This window comes from Peromyscus leucopus, chromosome X (assembly GCF_004664715.2).
Source record: "Peromyscus leucopus breed LL Stock chromosome X, UCI_PerLeu_2.1, whole genome shotgun sequence".
NCBI lineage: Eukaryota > Metazoa > Chordata > Mammalia > Rodentia > Cricetidae > Peromyscus > Peromyscus leucopus.
In genome coordinates, this window is record NC_051083.1 from 29995583 (window position 1) to 30016587 (window position 21005).

Sequence of the window (21005 nt, forward strand, 5' to 3'; positions counted from 1 at the left end):
AGGAAACTTTTGTGGGCTCCCACAGGATAGGAGCATGAAGTTCAGGTACACCATTGCACAATAGGGAGGATACAGATAATGACATTGTGTTGTGTATTCTAAAAACCTAGAAGAAAAGATTTTGAATAAAGAAATGTTTGAGAAGATATGTTTGTAAAATCTGAGCTAAACATTACATAGTTGTAAAACAACTACATAGCAAAACAACACGGTAAGGCTGGGTGTTCTGATGCACACCTTTAATCCCAGAACTCTGAAAGCAGAGGTAGATGAACCTCTGTGAGTTTGAGGCCAGCATGGTCTACACAGTGAGCTATAAGCCATTCAGAATTACACAGTGAGATTCTGCCTCAAAAGAATCGTGTTGTATTGTGATGTATTATTATGAATATGCTGTAGATATATATTGCCGGGCATATATTGTACATGCACAAATATATGCAATCTGGTCTAGTAGATGATTTTGTGGGTAAGGCTGCTTGCTGCAAACCCAGATAAACTGAATTCAATCTCTGGAGCCAATAAGGTAGGAGAGAATGACCCCCAAAAATTGTCCCCTGACCTCCAAACACCACATATATACCATGACATATGTGGGCATGTGGGCATGCGCACGCACACATTATGCACATTAAAATAATTGTTAAAAATCAACAATATACAATTTTATGTTTTGTGTATAAGTTTAAAAGTTAGTTTACATTTAAAAAAACTCATGTCTGAAAACTAAAAAATGTCCACAAGACTCATAATTGAGAATGAGAGACATTGAAGGCTTCTATGACAACCTCGCCCCCTGCCAAAAAGAAACAATAATTCCCAAATCAATAAAAATATTACATTGAAAAAAGATTAAAAAAAAACATGAAAAAAGATAAAAGTGTGAAGAAAAAAGTGTCTGCAAGCAAGGATGTGCACAGAGCCAGGCATGGTGGTGCATGCCTTTGATCCCAGCACTCAGGAGGCAGAGGCAGGCAGATCTCTGTGAGTTTGAGGCCAGCCTGGTCTACAAAGTGAGTTCCAGGATAGCTAGAATTATTACACAGAGAAACCCTGTCTCAAAAATAAAACAAACACAAAACCAAACCAAAACAAACAAATAAAAAGGATATACACAAATAAAACCAACATATATTTCCAGGGCTGTAGATTCAATTAACTATAACTAATAAAGTTAGACTCACTATGTTCCATGGTGTGAAAACAAGTCTCAAAGCAGAATCAGTCACATAACCAAAATGAGATGCTCAGTGCTTTATTAAATTAGCATAGATAGGACTTGTACAAATTGCAAATAGTCAACAACAAATAGATCTGCTTGCCCTACTAAAAACTGATATGCAGAAAATATACAAGCAGCTGTTGGTGGGAGAACAGAATAAATTCAATTTTTATCCATTCCATGTTTACTTTCTCTTACTTCATCATATGCAGAGTAATATAAACAATATTCCAAAAGACCCATTTTCAATTATTTCTATGCTGTTATTATATTAGAGCTATTCTCCACAGGAAAAAATGATTTTTTCTTAGGTCTTCAAACTGTGAAATGTATTTATAGCCCTGACTTTATTTTTAGAAATGCTCAAATCTCTAACTGCAAACACATATGACTACACTTTCACACTCGGTTATCAGGGAAAAGTTCTAGAATGTTTTGAGAACTCAACATGTTATGATATCAGTGGTCTTTGTGGGTATAATTCGCTGTCTACCATATTCAAGCATATTGAAAATTTCTTAAAAAAAAAAGGTGGTGAAACCAAATAAGTGTGCCAAGCAACTATTACTCTCAGAGAGGTGTGAGGCGCTCATCCTCTGTCGAGAAGCCATCATTAATGTGCCCTTCCTTTGTGTCCAAGGGATCACAGGGGATGCCGTTTTCAATTGTGATTATGTTTTCACACTTGTCTTCTGCATCATCCACTCCAGGCGGTCCTTTGTTTTTCCTAAAAGCACATAAAAAAAGTGAGTGGGATCTGGGATGAGAAAGCTTTGGCTGAATATGGTCTTGTTTACAAACGTGAGAACAGAAAGGAGCACAGGAAACTAAGAATGCTGAAATAATTGAGGGTGTGCACTTTTGAGGACCATGACAGTTGATAAAGTAAAAAGACTACCAAGATAAGAACTCTGCATTAATGATATAAACATACTAATTAGAACAAGTTGTCTTATTTAATACACTAGAATAAATTTATAGAAAAAGGTATATTCATGTATGTATACACATATGAATTCGTTTTCACATACCTTCATACAGACAAGTTGCACAAAGGAACATTAAGAAATATATGGTGCATTGGCAAGTTCTAAAAAATTAACTCTGAGCAAACTTTGTAACAAATGGAATTTTAAGCAGCAATAAATTCCTCTCATGGAATTTGACAGAGTAATGTTTCATAAATGCTGAGTGAAACTCAAATTAATGCCATATCAGAACACCAATTCACATTACTTTGAAGAAAAAAATGCAACAAACTAACTGGCTTTACTCATTACCAAACAGTTGTGTTAATTGGTAAGTCAGGGTTTGGAATTCATGAAACACTTTGCTAATTACATTAGAGCTCACATCTGCAACTCCATGTCATTCCAATTCTACATGACAGAGTTAAGTGTTGGATTTTCTGGTGTTCTGATATTCCCAATTCAGATCCTTAATGTTTCTTCGGCGTATGGAAAGCTGTAATACTGGAGGCTTGAGATACTGCTCAACAGTTAAGAGAACTTCTGCTCTTGCAGAGGAGCTGGGTTGGGTTGGGTTGGGCAGTTCACAACAACCTATAGCTCCAGTTCTACGGAATCTGATGCCCTCTTTTTGCTCCCATGAGCACCAGGTATGCACACACAATACACATACATATATGCAGGCAAAAACACTCATACACATAAGATAAAAATGAAAACGTTTTTTAGAATAAGAAGACGCTATAATAAGCTTTTCCTGCAGTTTGTGAAAGACTAAGACTAGCTACTTGTGCTAGTGGGAAGAGAACTTGGTGCCTCCAGGTTGCCTGGGAGTAGGGTTCCTCAAGGTTTTTCTCATGTTAGAGTTGGTACACCAATCTTGGAGGCATCATGAAGGCATGATGTGAGTGGCTTGAGACACCGGTTTTGCCAGCAGGAGTCTCTTGTAGCAGGAATCTGTTGACCTTCTAAGAGTCAGATCTAAAGGGATCACCTGGCTAGGATGTTGAAAAGTACTGTGATTATCATGAGGGACTCCCCACAATGGTGAGAGAAACTCTGGTGAGTCTTTGACAGATGAGGAGGTGGTGAAGATTCCTTGATGATGATCAAGATGGGATTTCTTGAAAAGCCCTACAGGAGGGTCAACTTAAATGTGCTTTAAGGAATATTAGGTACACAAAAGGGGGAAGAAGAGAATGCTCTTCTTTACAGAATTCTAGCTAACAAAGAAAGGGTAATGGAAAGCCATCACTGCTATAATAATTGATTCTGCTGAGGCTCATCAATGGAAACTAAACAGTTAATTAAGTGATGATTGGATACACATGGTCTCAAAATATCCTCATAATCAATGCATGAGATACAAAAGACACTTGTATTTTGCCAAAGGTTAAGTCTGTTGAACACTACCCATAGTTAGACAAACTGACAAGTGCCTTCAGATGAATACTGAGAAGATCCAAAATGTTTTTTTGTATTCTAGCCCCCCTAAATTTTCTCATCTGAAACTCATAATCAGAAAAACACAAATTTAAAGATATTTTATAAAAACAATTGTCATGGACTCACTCAAAGTTAGGTAGGCATTGAACTCAGGGGATAGACAGATCATCCCTGTATTCATCCAATGTAGAACAATAACTGGGTGGATAGATAGCAAAGTATTGGATGGATGGATGGATGGATGGATGGATGGATGGATGGATGGATGACTGAACAAACAAATGGATGAGTAGATGCACAAACAAACATTGCAGGCAAAGTTATGCAAATATTAATCCAATGTAGATGTTGAATGGAATCTGTAGTAAGTAGAAGGAAGGGAGGGAGGGAAGTAAGAAGAAAAAGAAAGAGAGGAAAGGAAGGAGAACACACATACTTAGGAAATTTCATGAATCTCTTGTATTTTCTTTCAGTAGATGAAGAAAATACTCATATTCCTACCTTAGGAATTAGGAGTTAATACCAATTTTGCCAGTTTTTGCTGATGACTTATTAATAATTTTAAATAGTTGACATTCATAATGAAAAATAAAGTATCATTCTAATTCTGTAGACCCCAGGGTCATCATTTGACAGTATTTTGCCATTGTATATGCTATTATCAAATGGCCAAAGTAATCTGCTAGGCAACTGCTAAGTAAGAATCATTGGATTGTAAACATTAACTCATACAACTTCTGGCTTAATGGTGGGCTGGAATTTTGGAGTTATCTTCACAGATAGGCTGTTGTGTGGTCCCATCCTTAAGGTGAAGATACATCATTGGCCATTCCAAATCTCAACAGTCAGCACAGACTGGGCTACATGAGACTTTCGTATGATGAGAGGATCCTCCCACCAGGTTAATTAACCCACTGAAATACCTAAAACATTTTGACACTTCCTTCTGTAGACAGGGGTGCCATCATTTTCTATGTCCTCCAAAAAGTAAAAGTAACTGGCATCTGTAATGGTGGACCCCATCACTTCCTTTCACTGTATCCAACATTTGCTAACATTTACGACTTGTGTTGGAAGACAGTCCTTCACCTAAAAGAAAGGGTTTAACAAAAGGAGAAAATTCCAGATTCACCCATTCTTCCTCTCTTCACTTTTAATGCTTTATAAAAGAGAGAAGTGATTTTTCATAGGGTTTCATAAATGATTCCCAGAAACTGTGTCACTTGGCTCAGTGGGTAAAAGCGCTTGCTGTGCACTTCTAATGGCCTGAGTGTGATCCCTGAAATCTACAGTAGAAGGAGAAGATTGACTCGGGAAAGTTGCCCTCTGGCCTTCACACATATACTGTGGTCTGCACACACATGCACGAACACACACACACACACACACGTGCACACACACACACATACAAATAATAAATAAATAAAATGTTGTTAGTCCAAATCCCCCTAAAATCATTCTTTGGTTTGGGTGAATAACAACTTTCTACAACACTAAAATTTAAACAAAGTTTACCCTGAATTATATATGAGTCCATATGACAAAAATCTTGCCAGTATGGTGGTTCACATCATTAAATATCAGTACTCAGGAGGCAGAGACAAATGATATCTATGAATTCAAGGCCAGCCTGGACTACATTATGAGGTTGAGGTCAACCTGGGACACATAGTAAGTCTTTGTCTCAAAACAAAAAAATCTTGGTAGATTTTTGTAATATGGGAGAGAGAGGGGGGAAGAGGGGGAGAGAGAGAGGAGAGAGAGACAGAGAGAGAGACCGAGAAATACAAACATATACACACATAAGTATATATAAACATATTGGAATATGCAATGCAAAGGTAGCCTGAGAAACAATGGCCAGTGTCTACCAGACAATTTCTTCTGTAAAATATAGTTTTGTAGGGTCAGAAGAATAATGACAGAGAATCAAACATGTGCAGATCAATGTAAGGAATCTGGCCTCCCCTATTCCAACCCCAAAGGCAGAATAAGCCACCAGGCATCACAGTGAATGGGGAAGAAGTCAAAGAAAGATACAAATGGAAGGTGAGTTTCTCTTCTTTCAAAGAAGAATCATTTCCCACCCAGAAAGAACCAGAGGGAAACCCTTATGGAAACTGATCTGAGCTGTGTTGGAGACAGTCAGGTACATCTTGTTTAGTGTGACCTTAGGTCCAGTTGTTCAGAGTCTTGGTGCTGCTGGGCTTCATAAACTGCGGTGTCAGGAACTTGCTACTTGGTAGACATGATAAGCAGCTCAAAGGTTATCTGACAATTTTACAGCACTCTGTCACATTTCATAGTGTGTGCCATAATAAACTGATTCAGTGCCCATGAGTTGCTCTTACTAAAGATAATAAAACTTAACTGTCTTTCTGGATTATTCTGATTTGATGTTTTGCTAAAAACGTGAGTTCTTTTCCCCGGAAAATAGAATTGAATATTAGTGATTTCCACTGCCCCTGCAACATCAGATGATCCTTGAAAGGTATTAGAAAAAAAAACTATGATAAAACCACCTTCTAGGAGCTTTGAGAGTGGTTATCCCCTATAAATTCAGGGAGAAGAGGGTCAAAAAAAGATGACACAAGAACTCTCAGGAGGCCCTCAAGGATACAATGTGTCACGGACCAGAATATGCTCTGTTCTGAGATAGAGAAGTAAAAGCCAGAAAGAGTATTCATGGCCCTCTTCAAACAAAATAGGGCCCAAGAGCTGAGTCCCAAGAATGGCCAGGAAAACAGCAAAAGATAGACTAAACACATTTTTAAACAGGACAGATCTAATTATTGGCATACCTAGTGATCCATCTAAATAATGTCTCAGGGAAATGTCATTGTTACTGGGATGACTTAGTGGATATTGCAGTATGGTGAGGTCAACAGGCTTTGGGATTAAGCTTCTCTGGCAACTTTCTAATCATGTGCACAGTAGGCAAGTTCTTTAGTATTAGTCAGCACCAGGAATAATAATGGTGCTAAGAATCTCCTTCATGGCATGAGTCACACTAGATACCTTCTATGCAGGATTTTATTTAATTCTTACTACAACCTAGTACAGATTTTCTTATTATTCTTGTTTTTTAGATGATGAGAACTGGGTTTTGAATGTATGTACTACCTTTTCTTTTAGAATGGAACATGATCCATGAAAGGAGCTGGTGGAGAACTCTATTTTAGATGCACTGGGCTCTATCCAAAACTCACTAATTACTACTGTATGTGTAATTTTTATTTCTTTATTGATCAGTCATTCTATGATAGGAGCTTTCGTACACATCACAGAAGACACGAACACAGATAATACAGATGGGCCCTGCCCACAAGGCAATTATTGTCTTGTTCTTATTAATGCAGCAAGGCCAAGGACTTAAGACATAGAACCCTAGCTAATGTTCACACCCAAGCAGAGTCATTACTAAAGTTGCTTGGTTTGTTTCTAGTTACTCTTCTTTTCCTGTAAGCTCAGTAGCAAATCAGAGTGTATTTGGATTTCTATAAGTACTCCTTCTTGTAAAAAGCTGTAATCTTCTCAATAGTTTCAGATATTACCATTTCAATTTCAAGCTGGGCTTTGGTGGTGCACACCTTTAATCCTAACAGAGGCAGGCAGATCTCTGTGAGTCCAAGGCCAGCCTGCTCTACAGAGTGAGTTCTAGGACAGCCAGAGCTACATCGTGAAACCCTGTCTCAAATAGATAGATAGATAGATAGATAGATAGATAGATAGATAGATAGATAAATTAATAAATAATAAATAAATAAACAAAATTTCATATTCTTATCAATTATATTACAAATAAAAGTGTAAATGAGAAATTTCCATGCAAATTGTTTTCCCTTGCTGTAGAAATGTACGTATCTAAGAGGGCCTCAGAAGGCCCCACTCCCTCCCGGAGGATTTGCACACAGTTGTAGCTATTGTCCACATTGTACACAATGGTGTAGCCATTGGTGAGTTGCTGGTGCTCCTATAAATAACCCATCACCCATACTCCTGTAAGCAACCCCAGTGAAACTCATTGGGTTACCATCCCCCACACAAGAAGGACATCAAAGTAAAGGGGGAACTAGTTGTAAGATATTAGGTCCTTATTTTAGGTGGAAATTAGGTAACTGGATCAAGTTTACATAAGTGACACAGCTAGTATAGTTTACCTAGTTTGAACTCTAGCCCACGCAACCCAGCAGTACTGAATGGTCAGCATAACGCTGTCATTAACAAAACTAACAGAAAGATTAAAGCCTTGCTTGAGACATTTCCTCAATAGTAAGTCCAAGTATGCATCCATCTTGGATGACCTTAGCATGCTTCTCCATGGAAGCAGAACAGGAGCTTAAATGACCACACCGTCCCTTCAGGTCTTCTCAGTTTATGATTTTAGAACACAACTGAGTTCATTACTATTTAACATGCATGGGTTTATTAAACATTAAAAAAAAGCTTTTACTACATTTTAGTGTGTAGGTGTGTGTGTGGGGGGTGTGGGTATGGGTGCGCGCCATGGCGTGAGTGTGGAGGTCAGAAGACAACTTGCAGGAGTCTCTTTTCTTCTTTTGCCATGTGGGTCCCAGGGATCAAACTCAGGACATTTAGCTTTACCTGTTCAGTCTTCTCTGCTGGTCCAAGCTGAACATTTCATTAGCTTTCTTCCTCAAGGCTGCAAAAAACAAGCCCTACCTTTTCTATGATTAGAACAAGTTTTCAGATCAGACACAGTCACCCATACCTGTAATCTCAGTTTATGGGAGGTAAAAACAGGATGATCAGTCCAAGGTCATCCTCCGCTATATTAATTCCAGACCAGCCTGGGCTACATGAGAGCCTGCCTCAAGAAAATGGACAGGCTTTCCCCACTTCAAACCATACCCTTTCCTCATCTTTGAAGCAATATTTCGCCAGAGAAAAATCATCCCAGGTAGTATCAAACACATAAACAGTTTCCCCCTAGGAGGCCATCATAATTGTTCTGACTGTATCTGACAATTGTTGATGCTTTCCAGGTTTACACAAAAGATTTGTCCATTTTTCCAGTTGGGATGTGAAGTGTATTTGTGAAGGCAGAGTTGTAACAACAGCTCACTCTTCCCAGGCAACAGATTATGATGCTACGCAGCCAATTATTATATTACTGCAGAATCTGTTTGGAAGGAAATAGCTGATCCCATCACAAACTAGCTGAAAGACAAGCAAATGGCAAGATAGTAAAATAATAGTAACAGCTAACACTTGCTGATCACTCGATGTATGCCAGGTACCACTTTGAGCACTCTCCTGTACTAAAGTCTTTTATCCTATCAAGTTAATTATTTCCAGCACACTTAGCTTATCGGTCGAGAAAAGGTAGCCACATGCAGCCAGCAAAAGTATATTTAACCAGAATGACTCTGGAACCACAAAGCCATATTCTCCTCCCAAACTCAGTTTCTCTGCCTCCTTGTTTGTACTTGCACACAGATAATGGGTTCACTGTGAGAGCATAATCTAAGGGATCAATACTTTGAACCTAAGCAGTTTATCTCCTGAATCCATTCTTTTAACTCTTATGTTATATCCTCCTAGTAAGGAAATTGAGAACCAAGTAAATGACGTCAATTTGCAAAGGTTTCAAATCATTTGATACCACAGAAGTAAACCATCTCAGAACGAACACAAAACTATAAAGTACTAAATATCAATTCTCAAATACTGCAAGAGAGTGTGTCTTGATACCCAAAAACAAATGCATGCCCCATAGTAAGGAAGTTGGCATTTCATGTCATGATCACCCAGAACAATCAAGCAAGTACCACTTGATTCTAATCTTTGGGCACTGTTTAAAGCATGGACATACATAACATTTGTACCATAGTGTTTCTTTTATCATTTGTGGGGGAAATGGAAATATTTGAAACTGAAAATGCTTCTGTTAGTAACTATAGGGAACCACAAAGGAAAAGTAGTAAATGTGGGGAGAGGCATTTTATTCGACACATACTTGATCAAATACACCCTACATGTCCCAGCTGCATATCAATCCTTTCGAAAACCTGTCATTTTAGAATGTATGTCCCCACAAGGGCCACTTCACAGAATTTTTGTCTCTGTATTAGAAAGGAAGGATTAGACAGGTTTTGACAGGTTTAGTGAAGAATTGAGGTTTGGGGGTTGGAGAGATGTCTCAGCTTTTAAGAACGTGTACTGCTTGAACAGGGGACTAGAGTTTGATCCCCAACACCGCATCAGGTGGTTCACAACCACTTATAACCCCAGCTTCAGGGGGAGCTAACATCTCTGGACTCTTCAGGCTTCTGCACTCTTGAGCACACACACATACACACACACACACACACACACACACACACTTGAGCATACACACATACACACACACACACACACTCTTGAGCACACACACACACACACACATAATTTACAATCATAAAAATATTTTTAAGTCGAGGAAGTTCCATCTTCCTCTCTGAATTAGAGATACTTATAACCAAAAATACATTTTCCTTTCATCATGCTGAGAAATTCCACAGCCTTTCCTTGATGCTACATCAGTAACTGTCACTGATCTGAAATTCTGTTTTGAAGCAATATCCATAACTTAGACACTATAGCTTGTCTTACTGAATGCAAGAAAATGAACTCAAGAAGTGGGACCCTATATGTAAGCTGGTAAATTGAACATTTGAAAATTAATAAATTAGAACAACCTGGACGATATCAAAACGTATCTCCTTCAAATACTCTAATTTAGTGACTCTGAGTCAGTCACAGAAACTGTACTTTAAGCAAATGTTCCAAGTCATTCTGATTCAGGGAGTTGGTTCAAAAGCCACAAGCAGCAGGATTCTTTACAAAAACACACACAAGGGTCCCATATCCATTAGTAGAAGAGAAGGCTGGCACCGCCAGAACATCTGGAACAGGAGTTTGGACTACAGGCCCTGGGCCAACAAAGGTAGGGAGTCCTTGAAACATCTGTGCAACTATGGGCATTTGCACTCGGATTACTACCAAAAGATGAACTCTGCCTACCCAAAAATTGTGCTTTTCTCTGTGTACCCAGCTTACAGATTTACATCACAGAATTTCACACTGCCGGGAGTCATCTGAGAGGATAAGCTCACTTAAGGATTTGCCTTTATCAGGTTTGCCTGGGGATAGTCATGTCTGCGACGACTGTTTTGATTATGAATTCATGTGGGAAGACTCAGCACACTCTGGTCAGCACCATTCCTCAGGCAGGTGGTTCTGGGCTGTATAAGAAAGATAGCTGCTGGGCAGTGGTGACGCAAGCCTTTAATCCCAGCACTCAGGAGGCAGAGGCAGGCGGATCTCTGTGATTTTGAAGCCAGCCTGGTCTACAGAGTGAATTCTAGGACAGCCAAGGCTACACAAATAAACCCTGACTCAGAAAAAAAAAAAAAGCTAGCTAAGCATGAGCCTTTGAAATAGACAGAGTGTGAGCCAGCAAGCAACATTCCTCCATGGTTCCTGCCTGTGAGTTTCTGCCCTGACTTCTTTCAATGATGGACTATAATATGAAAGAAGAAATAAAATCCCTTTCCTCCTGCCGGGCGGTGGTGGCGCATGCCTTTAATCCCAGCACTCGGGAGGCAGAGGCAGGCGGATCTCTATGAGTTCGAGGCCAGCCTGGACTACCAAGTGAGTCCCAGGAAAGGCGCAAAGCTACACAGAGAAACCCTGTCTCGAAACCCCCCCCCCCCAAAAAAAAAAAAAACCTTTCCTCCTCTATATTGCTTTTGGTCAGTGTTCTGTCATGAGCAACAGAAAGGAAACTAGAACACAGGTATTAAACTCAAGTCTGGATACAAGACAGTCAGTCATACAGCATACAGTAGAGGAAAACCAGTGGGGTGGCTTATTGGGTAAAGGCCCTTGTTATGCAAGCCTGGTGACCTGAGTTTGATCCCTGAGGCCCATGTATAGGGGTAAGGAGAAAAGTGACTGCATAAAGTTGTCCTCTCTGACACACACACACACACACACACACACACACACACACACACAGACACACACACAGATACACACACACACACAGAGAGAGAGAGAGAGAGAGAGAGAGAGAGAGAGAGAGAGAGAGAGAGAGAGAGTCATACACAAATATCCAATAGTAAAGAGGATAGAATGGAATAAAGGAAGGAGTCTCATTAAATAAGAGACATTAGCGTCTAAAAACATCAAAAGATAAAAATTATGATAGCTCTTTTGTAAGTGATGACTTTGTAAGTTTTAGACATTACAGCAGTCATAAGGAAACACAGAAATAGTCCTCGAAGCACTCCCTCTAAACATCGTACCTTTGTCGCCGTATTCCCGAGAGAACCAGGAGTGCAATTGCCACTATGACAATGCAGAATATCACACCAAATACAATAATCCAGACGGGCACCGACGGGTCCGTGGGGGGTGCAAGAGTGGAGGGGATTTTTAAAAATTCCAGAGTATGATCATCCAAAAAGAAGGCGCTATTGATCCGGTTCCTATTCATTCTAAAAGGCAACGATAATTTGAAAGAACAAATGAGGTAAGACAGAAATAAAAAACATTAGAAACAAAGTGCAGGCCCATCTCTCCACTGATATAAATCATGACCTTGGAGCTCTGCCCCCCTCCTCAAGTTTACTTCTTAAGCGATATCACCTAGATTTGAATGAATAACAGAACTCTATTTAAGGTGGTTTACATAAATACCAGACATTTCTTTAAATTAAACTATTTTTAAAAGTGCTCCTTTATGATTACACACAATGGCCGTTTGGCAGTCCAAAAGTCTAAAGACATATGAAGGCAAATGTGTTTGTTTTCCTAGGGGAAGGGAAATCTACATATTGAGTGCACTAACAGGTTGGTAGTGAAGATTTCTTTAGCTGAAAAAAAAGGTTCATTTCTATCTGGAATTTGCAAAAACTAGTTGAAGAGAGTTCTTGGAGCCATTTTATTTATTTGTTTACTTATTTATTTTGTTTGTTTGTTTAATGTGTGTGGCAGGGAGGCTGAGTGTATTTATGTGCACCACATGTATGCAGGAGCCCTCAGAGATCAGATGAGGGCATGAGGTCCCCTGGAACTGGAGTTACAAATGCTTCTGATCTGCCATATGAGATCTGGGACCCACATTCAGGTCCTCTGCAAGAACATTAAGTGCTTTTAGCCATTGAGCCATCTGTCCAACCCCTTGGAGATATTTTATGGCCTTTACTGAATGTTCCTTTTACACAAGCAAACTTCATCTATACTTAAGAGTATCCCTGACAAATAGAAAACAGACCATGAGACTCGAGTGAAATAAAATTTCTCAATAGCTGCATTTTTGTTGTTATTATTTTGCTTTGAGACAGGGTCTCATTATATAGCCCCTGCTGGCCCAGAGCTCACTATGGTCACTATAGACCAGCCTGGCATTGAACTCACAGAGATCCATCTGCCTCTCCATCCCCAGTGCTAGGATTAAAGACATGTGCCATCAAGCCCAGCTCTAATAGCTGTTCTGTTTTGTTAAGTGTAAGGAAATAGGAAGATAAACTGTAATAATTGTATATATCCCCACATATTGAATAAAACATAATTTCAACACATCAATATATGGTTGACTTCGATTTTAATACAATTTGATATTTGGTATGTTTTTCACATTGTGTTCACCCCATTTTGGACTAGCTATAATCCAAATGCTTGGTAGGCATATTTAGCTGGCAGCAGCTTCAGGACTGGGCAATCCTGGCTTAAAGCAGTGGCTTGAGAATCTCTGCAGATCAAGAGTAGGCCATCCGGAAAGATCTCCATCAGAAACTATGCTGAGGACTGAGGCTGTCACTCAGTGGTACATCACCACTTAGTATGTGCAAAGCTGCGTTCCAACCCAACAGCACAGAAACTCACAAATCTATGCTCCGCCATGGCCATTCACAGATATGAAAGGTAACTCCAGTAGCAAAGTGGCAATTTAAATGTAATTTTGGCAAGCAATAGAATTTTTCCTTTTTAAATAATCTGATCTTTTAAAATCTTGGTGTGTGTTGAAAGAGAGAGAGAGAGAATGTGTGTGTGTGTGTGTGTGTGTGTGTGTGTGTGTGTGTGTGTGTGTGTGTTTCGAAGTGTGAGTGTCTCAGGTGTGCCCGGAGGTTATTGAGAACAACCTCCGATGTTAGTCCTCACCATCTTCTTTGAAACAGGGGCACTTGGTTGTTTGCCACAAGAATTGCCAGGCCAGCTGCCCCATGAGCTTCCCTAGATTGGCTGGCGTCTGCCTCCCATCTTGAGAGAGGAGCCCTAGCATGACTGACATGGGCCACTGTGCTGGTTTTATGGTTGTACTTGATTATGGAGATCCAAATTCAGGTACTCTTGCTTCATGGCAAGTGCTTTATTTGCTGAACCATCTCCCCAACTCTTGTAATCCAATCTTGATTAAGTATGAGAATGCAAACTTTTTCCCAAAATAATGAACATCATTGCTAAGCTATGATCGGAAGGAAAGTGAAGTTTCTCCGCACCCTCACTCCATCTCCCTGCTTGATTAACCCTTTGCTGCCATCTTGGTCCACACCAGGAACGTACTCTGTCACCTCTCAGGTAGATTGGAAGTTGTAGTCAGGTACAAATAATATCACCGCCACCTGGAAATCTTCCCTAGGGATCAGACACCTTAGATCTTTTATAGCCAAGACCTGGGATGAATTAGTCCAGTCTTCACAATAGAGCTATAACAAACACTTTAGAACTGGTTGTTCATGTCCACACCTCATTCCATACATGTGACTACTCTAGGACAGATTTTTAAATTACCATAAAGATGGCAACAAGTAGAATGAATGATTATAGTATGTCATATGCATGTATAAAATGTACAGTGAAACACATTACTTTGTACAATTAATATATGCTAATAAGGATTAAGTCAATTATTAAAAATCACTAGAGATATGATAGCAACATATTTGGGTTTGGCTCTTCACTCTTTCTTAGTTAAGATTTAGACAAGAGTTTCTAAATCACAGCACAATTGACATTTGAGGTCAAGTAATTTTTTGAGGGAGGTGCTGTCCTGTACATAGCAGGGTGATAACAACATCCCTAGCTTCTGCCTGCTTAGTATGGGTGGTGCCTCCTTCTCCAGTTGTGACAAGAAAAATGTGTCCAAATATTGCCAACCATTTGTTTCCTTGAAGGCAAATTGCTACTGGATGAAAATTACTCATCTACACTAATCTCTGATGAAAATGAACTGGATGGAACACTCAGCGCTTTAATCAATGCATCATGTATGGAGTGGAGTGATAGTTCTTCAGTATATATGAAAACAGTTGAGCTCATCAGTGAGTTGATGGATCAGTAGACAGCAGATGTGGAGATGATTACCTTATGGCCGACTGTACTTCAGCTGCAGGAAGAGTACGATTTTTGGAAGGGTCTGTGACAACAAACCAGAATGATACCCTCTGGGTTACGTTGCAAAGCAGGACATGGGAAATTCTGCAGAGATGGGGGAAATATGTTACAAGCAAATCATCACAAATAGCAGGAAACTATTCACACTCTGATGTAACTAACATCTCATGAGGGATCTTAGATGTGTATGAGAAGTCATTTCTACCATTGGAAAGAACATCTTAAGATAAAATTTCACCAGGCAGTGGTGGTGCATTCCTTTGATGGCAGCACTCAGGAGGCAGAAGTAGGTGGAAATATGAGTTCAAGAACAGAATGAATTCCAGGACAGATGGGGCTACACAGGAAAAAAAGATAAAATTTCACTTTCTGAATGGATTTAAAGAAGCACATGCCTAGTACTGCAAATCTGGCCAAGAACCACAGCTAGGGAGCTCACAAGCCCCAGGGGTGAAGCTACTATTATTATTTTGCTAAATGGACACAGTACCAACTGCTCTCTAAATTTATGTCCGTATACCTGTAGATGAGTGCAGACTCACGAGAGAAGTTTCTTTGTGCAATGAATGGCTGTTGATGCAGAAACTCACAATTGATGAAACTACAGAGAATAAATGTCAGTGGAAGGCTTAGCCACAAGGGGGGACACATCTATATCACCCTCAACCCAGGGCTCAGTGACTATAGAGGAAGAGAGGGCAGAAAGACTGCAAGAGCCAGAGGTAAGGGAGGACTTGTGGACATGGCAGGACTACTGTACTCATGAACTCATGATAGTATGTTTGCCTGCACATGAGTGCACAAGATTGAGCCAATCAACCTTCCAGCACAGAGCAGGGAGGCGCTCACAAGCCCCTACCCCTAACTGAAGAGCTATTGACAAGTTGATGGCTTTGGGGGGGGGTCAGTTTTCTTTAAGGCCTTGGTAAGTTGATTACACGGCAGTAGGGGCCTCCACAGCTGGTTTTTGAGACAGGGTTTCTCTGTGTAGCTTGGCACCTCTCCTGGAACTCACTCTGTAGCCCAGGCTGGCCTTGAACTCACAGAGATCCTCCTGCTCTGCCTCCCGAGTGCTGGGATTAAAGGCATGCGCCACCACGGCCTGGCTTAGAGGAGGGATTCTGTGAGACACTAAGCTGAAGGGTTGGGCTAAGGGCAGAGGTTCAAAGTGGACCCTTTGCCATTCCAAAGAACAGTGGCCTGGTATCAGCTAGCTCAGGTATGGCCCATGCAGGTCCTAACAGTATAGGGTTATTTGTGGCCTTTATAAGCTAAGCCAATAGTTCTCAACATGTGGATTGTGACCTCTTTGGGGGTTTGAATGACCCTTTCTGGTCACATATCAGACATCCTGCATACCAGATATTCACATTACTACTCACAGCAGTAGCAAAACCACAGTTACGAAGTACCAATGAAAATAATGTTATGGTTGGGGGGGTCACCACAACATGAGGAATTGTATTAAAGAGTCACAGCATTAGGAAGGGTGAGAACCACTGCTCTAAACAGAAGCAGCCCCTGATGGCATTGTGTCTGTGGTCATGGACCTGGACAGTCAGATTGGCAGAGGGTCCTGGCCTCCTTCGTGTTTTGCTTGTGCCCTAAGCCCAACCATCAGTTCCTCCTGTCCTGTGTGCTTGGCTGGCCAAGTCCTCAGATGTGGGGAGGGAGACGACCCTCTCAAAAGCTCCCAAACCACCCACCTCCCTCCTGAGATGGGCACCTGAGTAGGTGCCTGCTCAGGCACCTGGACACAAAGCCGGGTGCGCAGAGGGGCTTGCAGTGGCACTTTGTCAGAAAGCAGGGACCCCCTCCCCCAGGCCCAGACACAGCAGTAGGGGCCTCCACAGCCGGTTTTTGAGACAGGGTTTCTCTGTGTAGCTTGGCACCTTTCCTGGAACTCACTCTGTAGACCATGCTGGCCTGACTTCTGCGATCAGGACCTCTGATTCAGGGCTCACTTGCCCCAGCTTCACAGAGGACTCAGAAAGCCACCTCCTCTGCTCCAAGTCCAAGCCATGGGCCCCAGAGGCTGCAGCTTCACCAGAGGACCGATCGTGCTTGCCTTTTGAGAAGGAAGCAGAGCCCCAAGACCAGGCCATCTGCCTTCAATCCTGTCACCAGAAATAGAGGGGCCTGGCCTTTCCTGCCTAGGCTGAGGCTTCCGTACAGAAACCCTGCTTCAGGACAAACATCTCTGTGAGCCTTCTTTCAGCCTCCACTCGGCTGTACAACTAGCTGCACATCCAGGAAACCTCAGAGCTTCTGCTGGATAGCTAAAAGCAGATTCAGTGTTACCAGGGGCCTGGAGACCTAAAGAGGGCCACTGGGTCCCTGAGCACACCCACCCTAGTAGCCTCCTCGGCCTAAGAGAGAGTAACTGTCCTGCCTCTTCACACTCAAGGCGCCACCCTTGTGTCCTACTGACCCTTTCCTAACTCTCGGGTTGATGGGTCTCACAGGTCACCTTCCCTTGCCCCGAGGAGCCCACTGTGGAGATTTGGTGGAGTCAAAACCTTGCCTTTTCCCCTACCAACCCGTTCCTTCCACCTGTCTGGGACCGAACACCCAGTGTGCCCGCTTTGTGGCATTAAGTGTTTGTTCTTCTAGAGTAATGAGAGCTTAATTATACTCGGGTTTATCATCTTTTTTGAGATTGTATTTCTTTCTCTTCAGGACACACCATGGTTTATGCTAATGGCACTGTTGAGGCTTGGAGCCAGATTATATATTATACCTTCTGGGAAGCAGCATCCTTGGGCTCTCAGGCAGTAGGCGACAGGAGTGACAAGCAACGTTGTCCCCAGGCATTTCAATAATCATTGGGGTAAGAAGCCAAAAACAAATAGATAGATAATAAATAGATAATTGTAAATAGATAGATGATTGATAGATAGATTGATAGATGATAGATAGATAGAGATAGATAAATAGATAGACAGACAGACAGACAGACAGACAGATAGATAGTGAAGCACTGGCTGAGAACCACAAACCAATTCTGACCTCTACTGGCAAGAAACTGTCAAGCTTAGTATTCCAAAATATGTGGCTCTATATAATAAGTAACAAAGATACAAGTATGACCAAAATGAAGTAAGGCGTCCTTGCTGGGAAAAAAAAAAAAATCTACTTTAGGGAGGTGAAGAGTAAGGAAATGTAGTTCTACCTTTTTTTCCTTTTTTCCTTCTTTCTTTCTTTCTTTCTTTTTTGCAGGCTGTATTAGGTTGGGGATAATTTCTGTTATTTGGCCTCACTAATAATCAAAACATGTAAATGGTTTAAATGAGCTACATTAAAGTTTTCAAATTGCTAAACATTTTTAAAAGATGTGTTTAAAATTTATTTATGTGTCTGTATGAATGTATGTATGTACCTGTGAACAGGTTCCTTTGAAGGCCAAAATATAGTGTCCAATCACCTGGAACTGGAGTTTCAGGCACTTGTGAGCTGCTGGAAAACTAATTCAGGTCCCCTGGAAGAGTGGAAAATGCTCATAACTGCTGAACCATCTCTCCAGTCCCCTCCCCAAATTCAAATTTAAATAATGCCAAGGACTGGCAAGAAATGAAATCCCAAGAAGCCAATGGGTCAAGCCACTCTGGGTCATTAATTAGAAGTATTTTCTAGATGACAGAAATTCTTCCGTGTGCACACACAATAAACAGGGACACTGATGAGGACAGTCTTTGTAGCACTCTTCACTGAAGCAGAGAATTGGAACAATGGAAATGTCTATCAATAAAGAGGAATGGATAAAATAAACGTGACATGTGCTATCAAAGGAATATTATCCCATATACTACTAGAAAGAAAGAACTCAGCACAATCAAGCCAGATAATTCTGTTATGGGGAAAGCCTACTCAGCCTCCAGTTTTGATGATCAAAAATGTTTCCAGATATTACAAAACAACCTCTGAAGGCCAAAATAATTACTTGGTAGAAACCACTGATGTAAGAACTGTATATTTTTAACAAACGAATAGGAGTTATAGAAAAGGTTCAGTGGTTAAGGGCTCTTGCAGCTCTTCCAAAGACCTAGAGATCAGTTCCGAGATCAGGCAGCTCATAGCCACCTATGACTCCAACTCCAAGGAATCTGGCGCACTCTTCTGGCCACTGAGGGCACACACACATACAGATAAATAAATATATATATTTAAGATGCAGTGGTGGTGCATGCCTTCTTTAATCCCAGCACTCAGGAGACAGAGGCAGGTGGATCTCTGAATTTGAGGCCAGCCTGGTCTACAGAGTGAGTTCCAGGATGGCCAGGACTAACTTGTTATGTTTATGTTCTGCTCCTGTAACCCCACCTATTTTGCCCATCAAATCCCCATTTGGAAATCCCCTACCCCTGAGCTATAACAGCCTTGTCTTCCTCACATCCAGTGCTGACCTCTGGAACTTCACCTTGGGGGGAGGCAGCCCGTGTATGTGAATTTTTTTTTAAAAAGCTTGCTTTAATTAATTTGGCCATGATGATTTGGGTCAATGGTCTTTCTCCTCCCGTGCACATCTTGGTGCCCATGGAGGTCAGAAGAGGGCATCAAGTTCCCTGGAACTGGAGTTATGGGTAGTTGTGAACCACCATGTGGGTGCTGGGAACTGAACCTGGGTCCCCTACAAGAGCAGTAAGTGCTCTTAACCACTGAGTCATGTCTCCAGCCCTTGACCAATGATTTTTATCAGTGAATTATATTAACATCTACATGAATGGCTTCTTTCAGCAACTCCCTAAAAAGAAGCCACAAATGTTCTCTCTGTCTCCTTAAATGTACGAGACGCTGGCCTGAAAGCAAATCTCTGAAAATGGGCTCCATAGCTACTTCTCATCAATGAGGCCAAACAGAGCCAACGGGTGGTAAGAATTTAGGCTCTTGTTTCTGAAAGTCAGGACTAAAAGAGAGCTGGGCTGTAAGCACGAGACAGGTAATCCCCTTACCTTTCCATGGATACAAAAAAAACATTGTTCCTTTTAGGTCACAAGACTTATCCTTGGAGAGTTAAGTAGAGCAAGAAATTCATTACAAGCTCTATGCTACTTAGAAAGAGAAAGCAATGCCTGCACCAGACTTCTACCTATACTGCTAAAAGTGAGAGATTATCCTTGGAGCCTTGTTTGTGTAATATGTAGTCAAATATCCGTTTGCCTGAAAACTAAACTTCTAACTAGATTATAGTTGCCTTGAAAACAACTTAGAACACTTTGGAATTCCTGTTGCGGTAAATCTGGCTTAAAGATATTGGAAACAGAGGCAGATCCTGTGCCTCAGTCAAGCCCAAACACCTCTCCTTAATAAACCAGTTAATTAAAAGTGGAAAGCAGAAAGAGGATTTAGTTAGCATGGCCACACTGGAAAAGAGACAAAGAGATCCAGGGAAACCCCAAAGTCCATCTTGGGGGCCCTAAAGTGAGATCAAAGTTTAAATAGAGGGCCAAGGATATGCGCATCTAACAGTCTCTGTCGAGGTGTGGTCCTGTCTATTCTTGGCCCAGCCTTTTCTGGGCTTTGGTCTCATCCTCTAAGGTGGTCTGACAAATAGTTAAAACTGTGTGAAATCTCTTTCCAGAAGACAAGTTCCCCTCGACTGGTGCCTTTTCCTTCTCCCAACATGAGATTCCTATGAAATTCCCATTTTTTTTTTTTTTTTTTTTTTTTTTGTTTTGTTTGTTTGTTTTTGGTTTTTTCGGGACAGTGTTTCTCTGTGTAGCCTAGCTATACTAGAACTCCCTCTCTAGACCAGGCTAGCCTTGAACTCACAGAAATTCTCCTGCCTCTGCCTCCTGGGAATGATGGGATTCCACCACCACCCACAGCCCAAAATTCCCATTTCTTGAGTGTGGGGACATTTTTTTCGATAGTCAGGTAGTCAAATTGAGAGGCACAGGTTATCTCTTGAGACTATCATTACCTCTGTTAGACCTATTACAGGTTCACAGCAGGCTTTCAGGACAAAA

At 41.1% G+C, this 21005-nt stretch overlaps 1 protein-coding gene across 1 annotated transcript in view; it reads right to left on the reverse strand.

The window, feature by feature from the left end:
- Positions 1 to 1239: 1239 nt before the first annotated feature.
- The window catches only part of Cltrn (collectrin, amino acid transport regulator), a 29556-nt gene continuing 9790 nt past the window's right edge, over positions 1240 to 21005 (reverse strand). The window contains exons 4-6 of the mRNA XM_028887778.2: positions 15010 to 15123; positions 11949 to 12140; positions 1240 to 1949 (exon numbers count right to left, since the gene is read on the reverse strand). Coding sequence (XP_028743611.1) covers positions 1793 to 1949; positions 11949 to 12140; positions 15010 to 15123 — 463 coding nt within the window. The 3' untranslated portion in view covers positions 1240 to 1792. The remainder of the gene's footprint in view (positions 1950 to 11948; positions 12141 to 15009; positions 15124 to 21005) is intronic.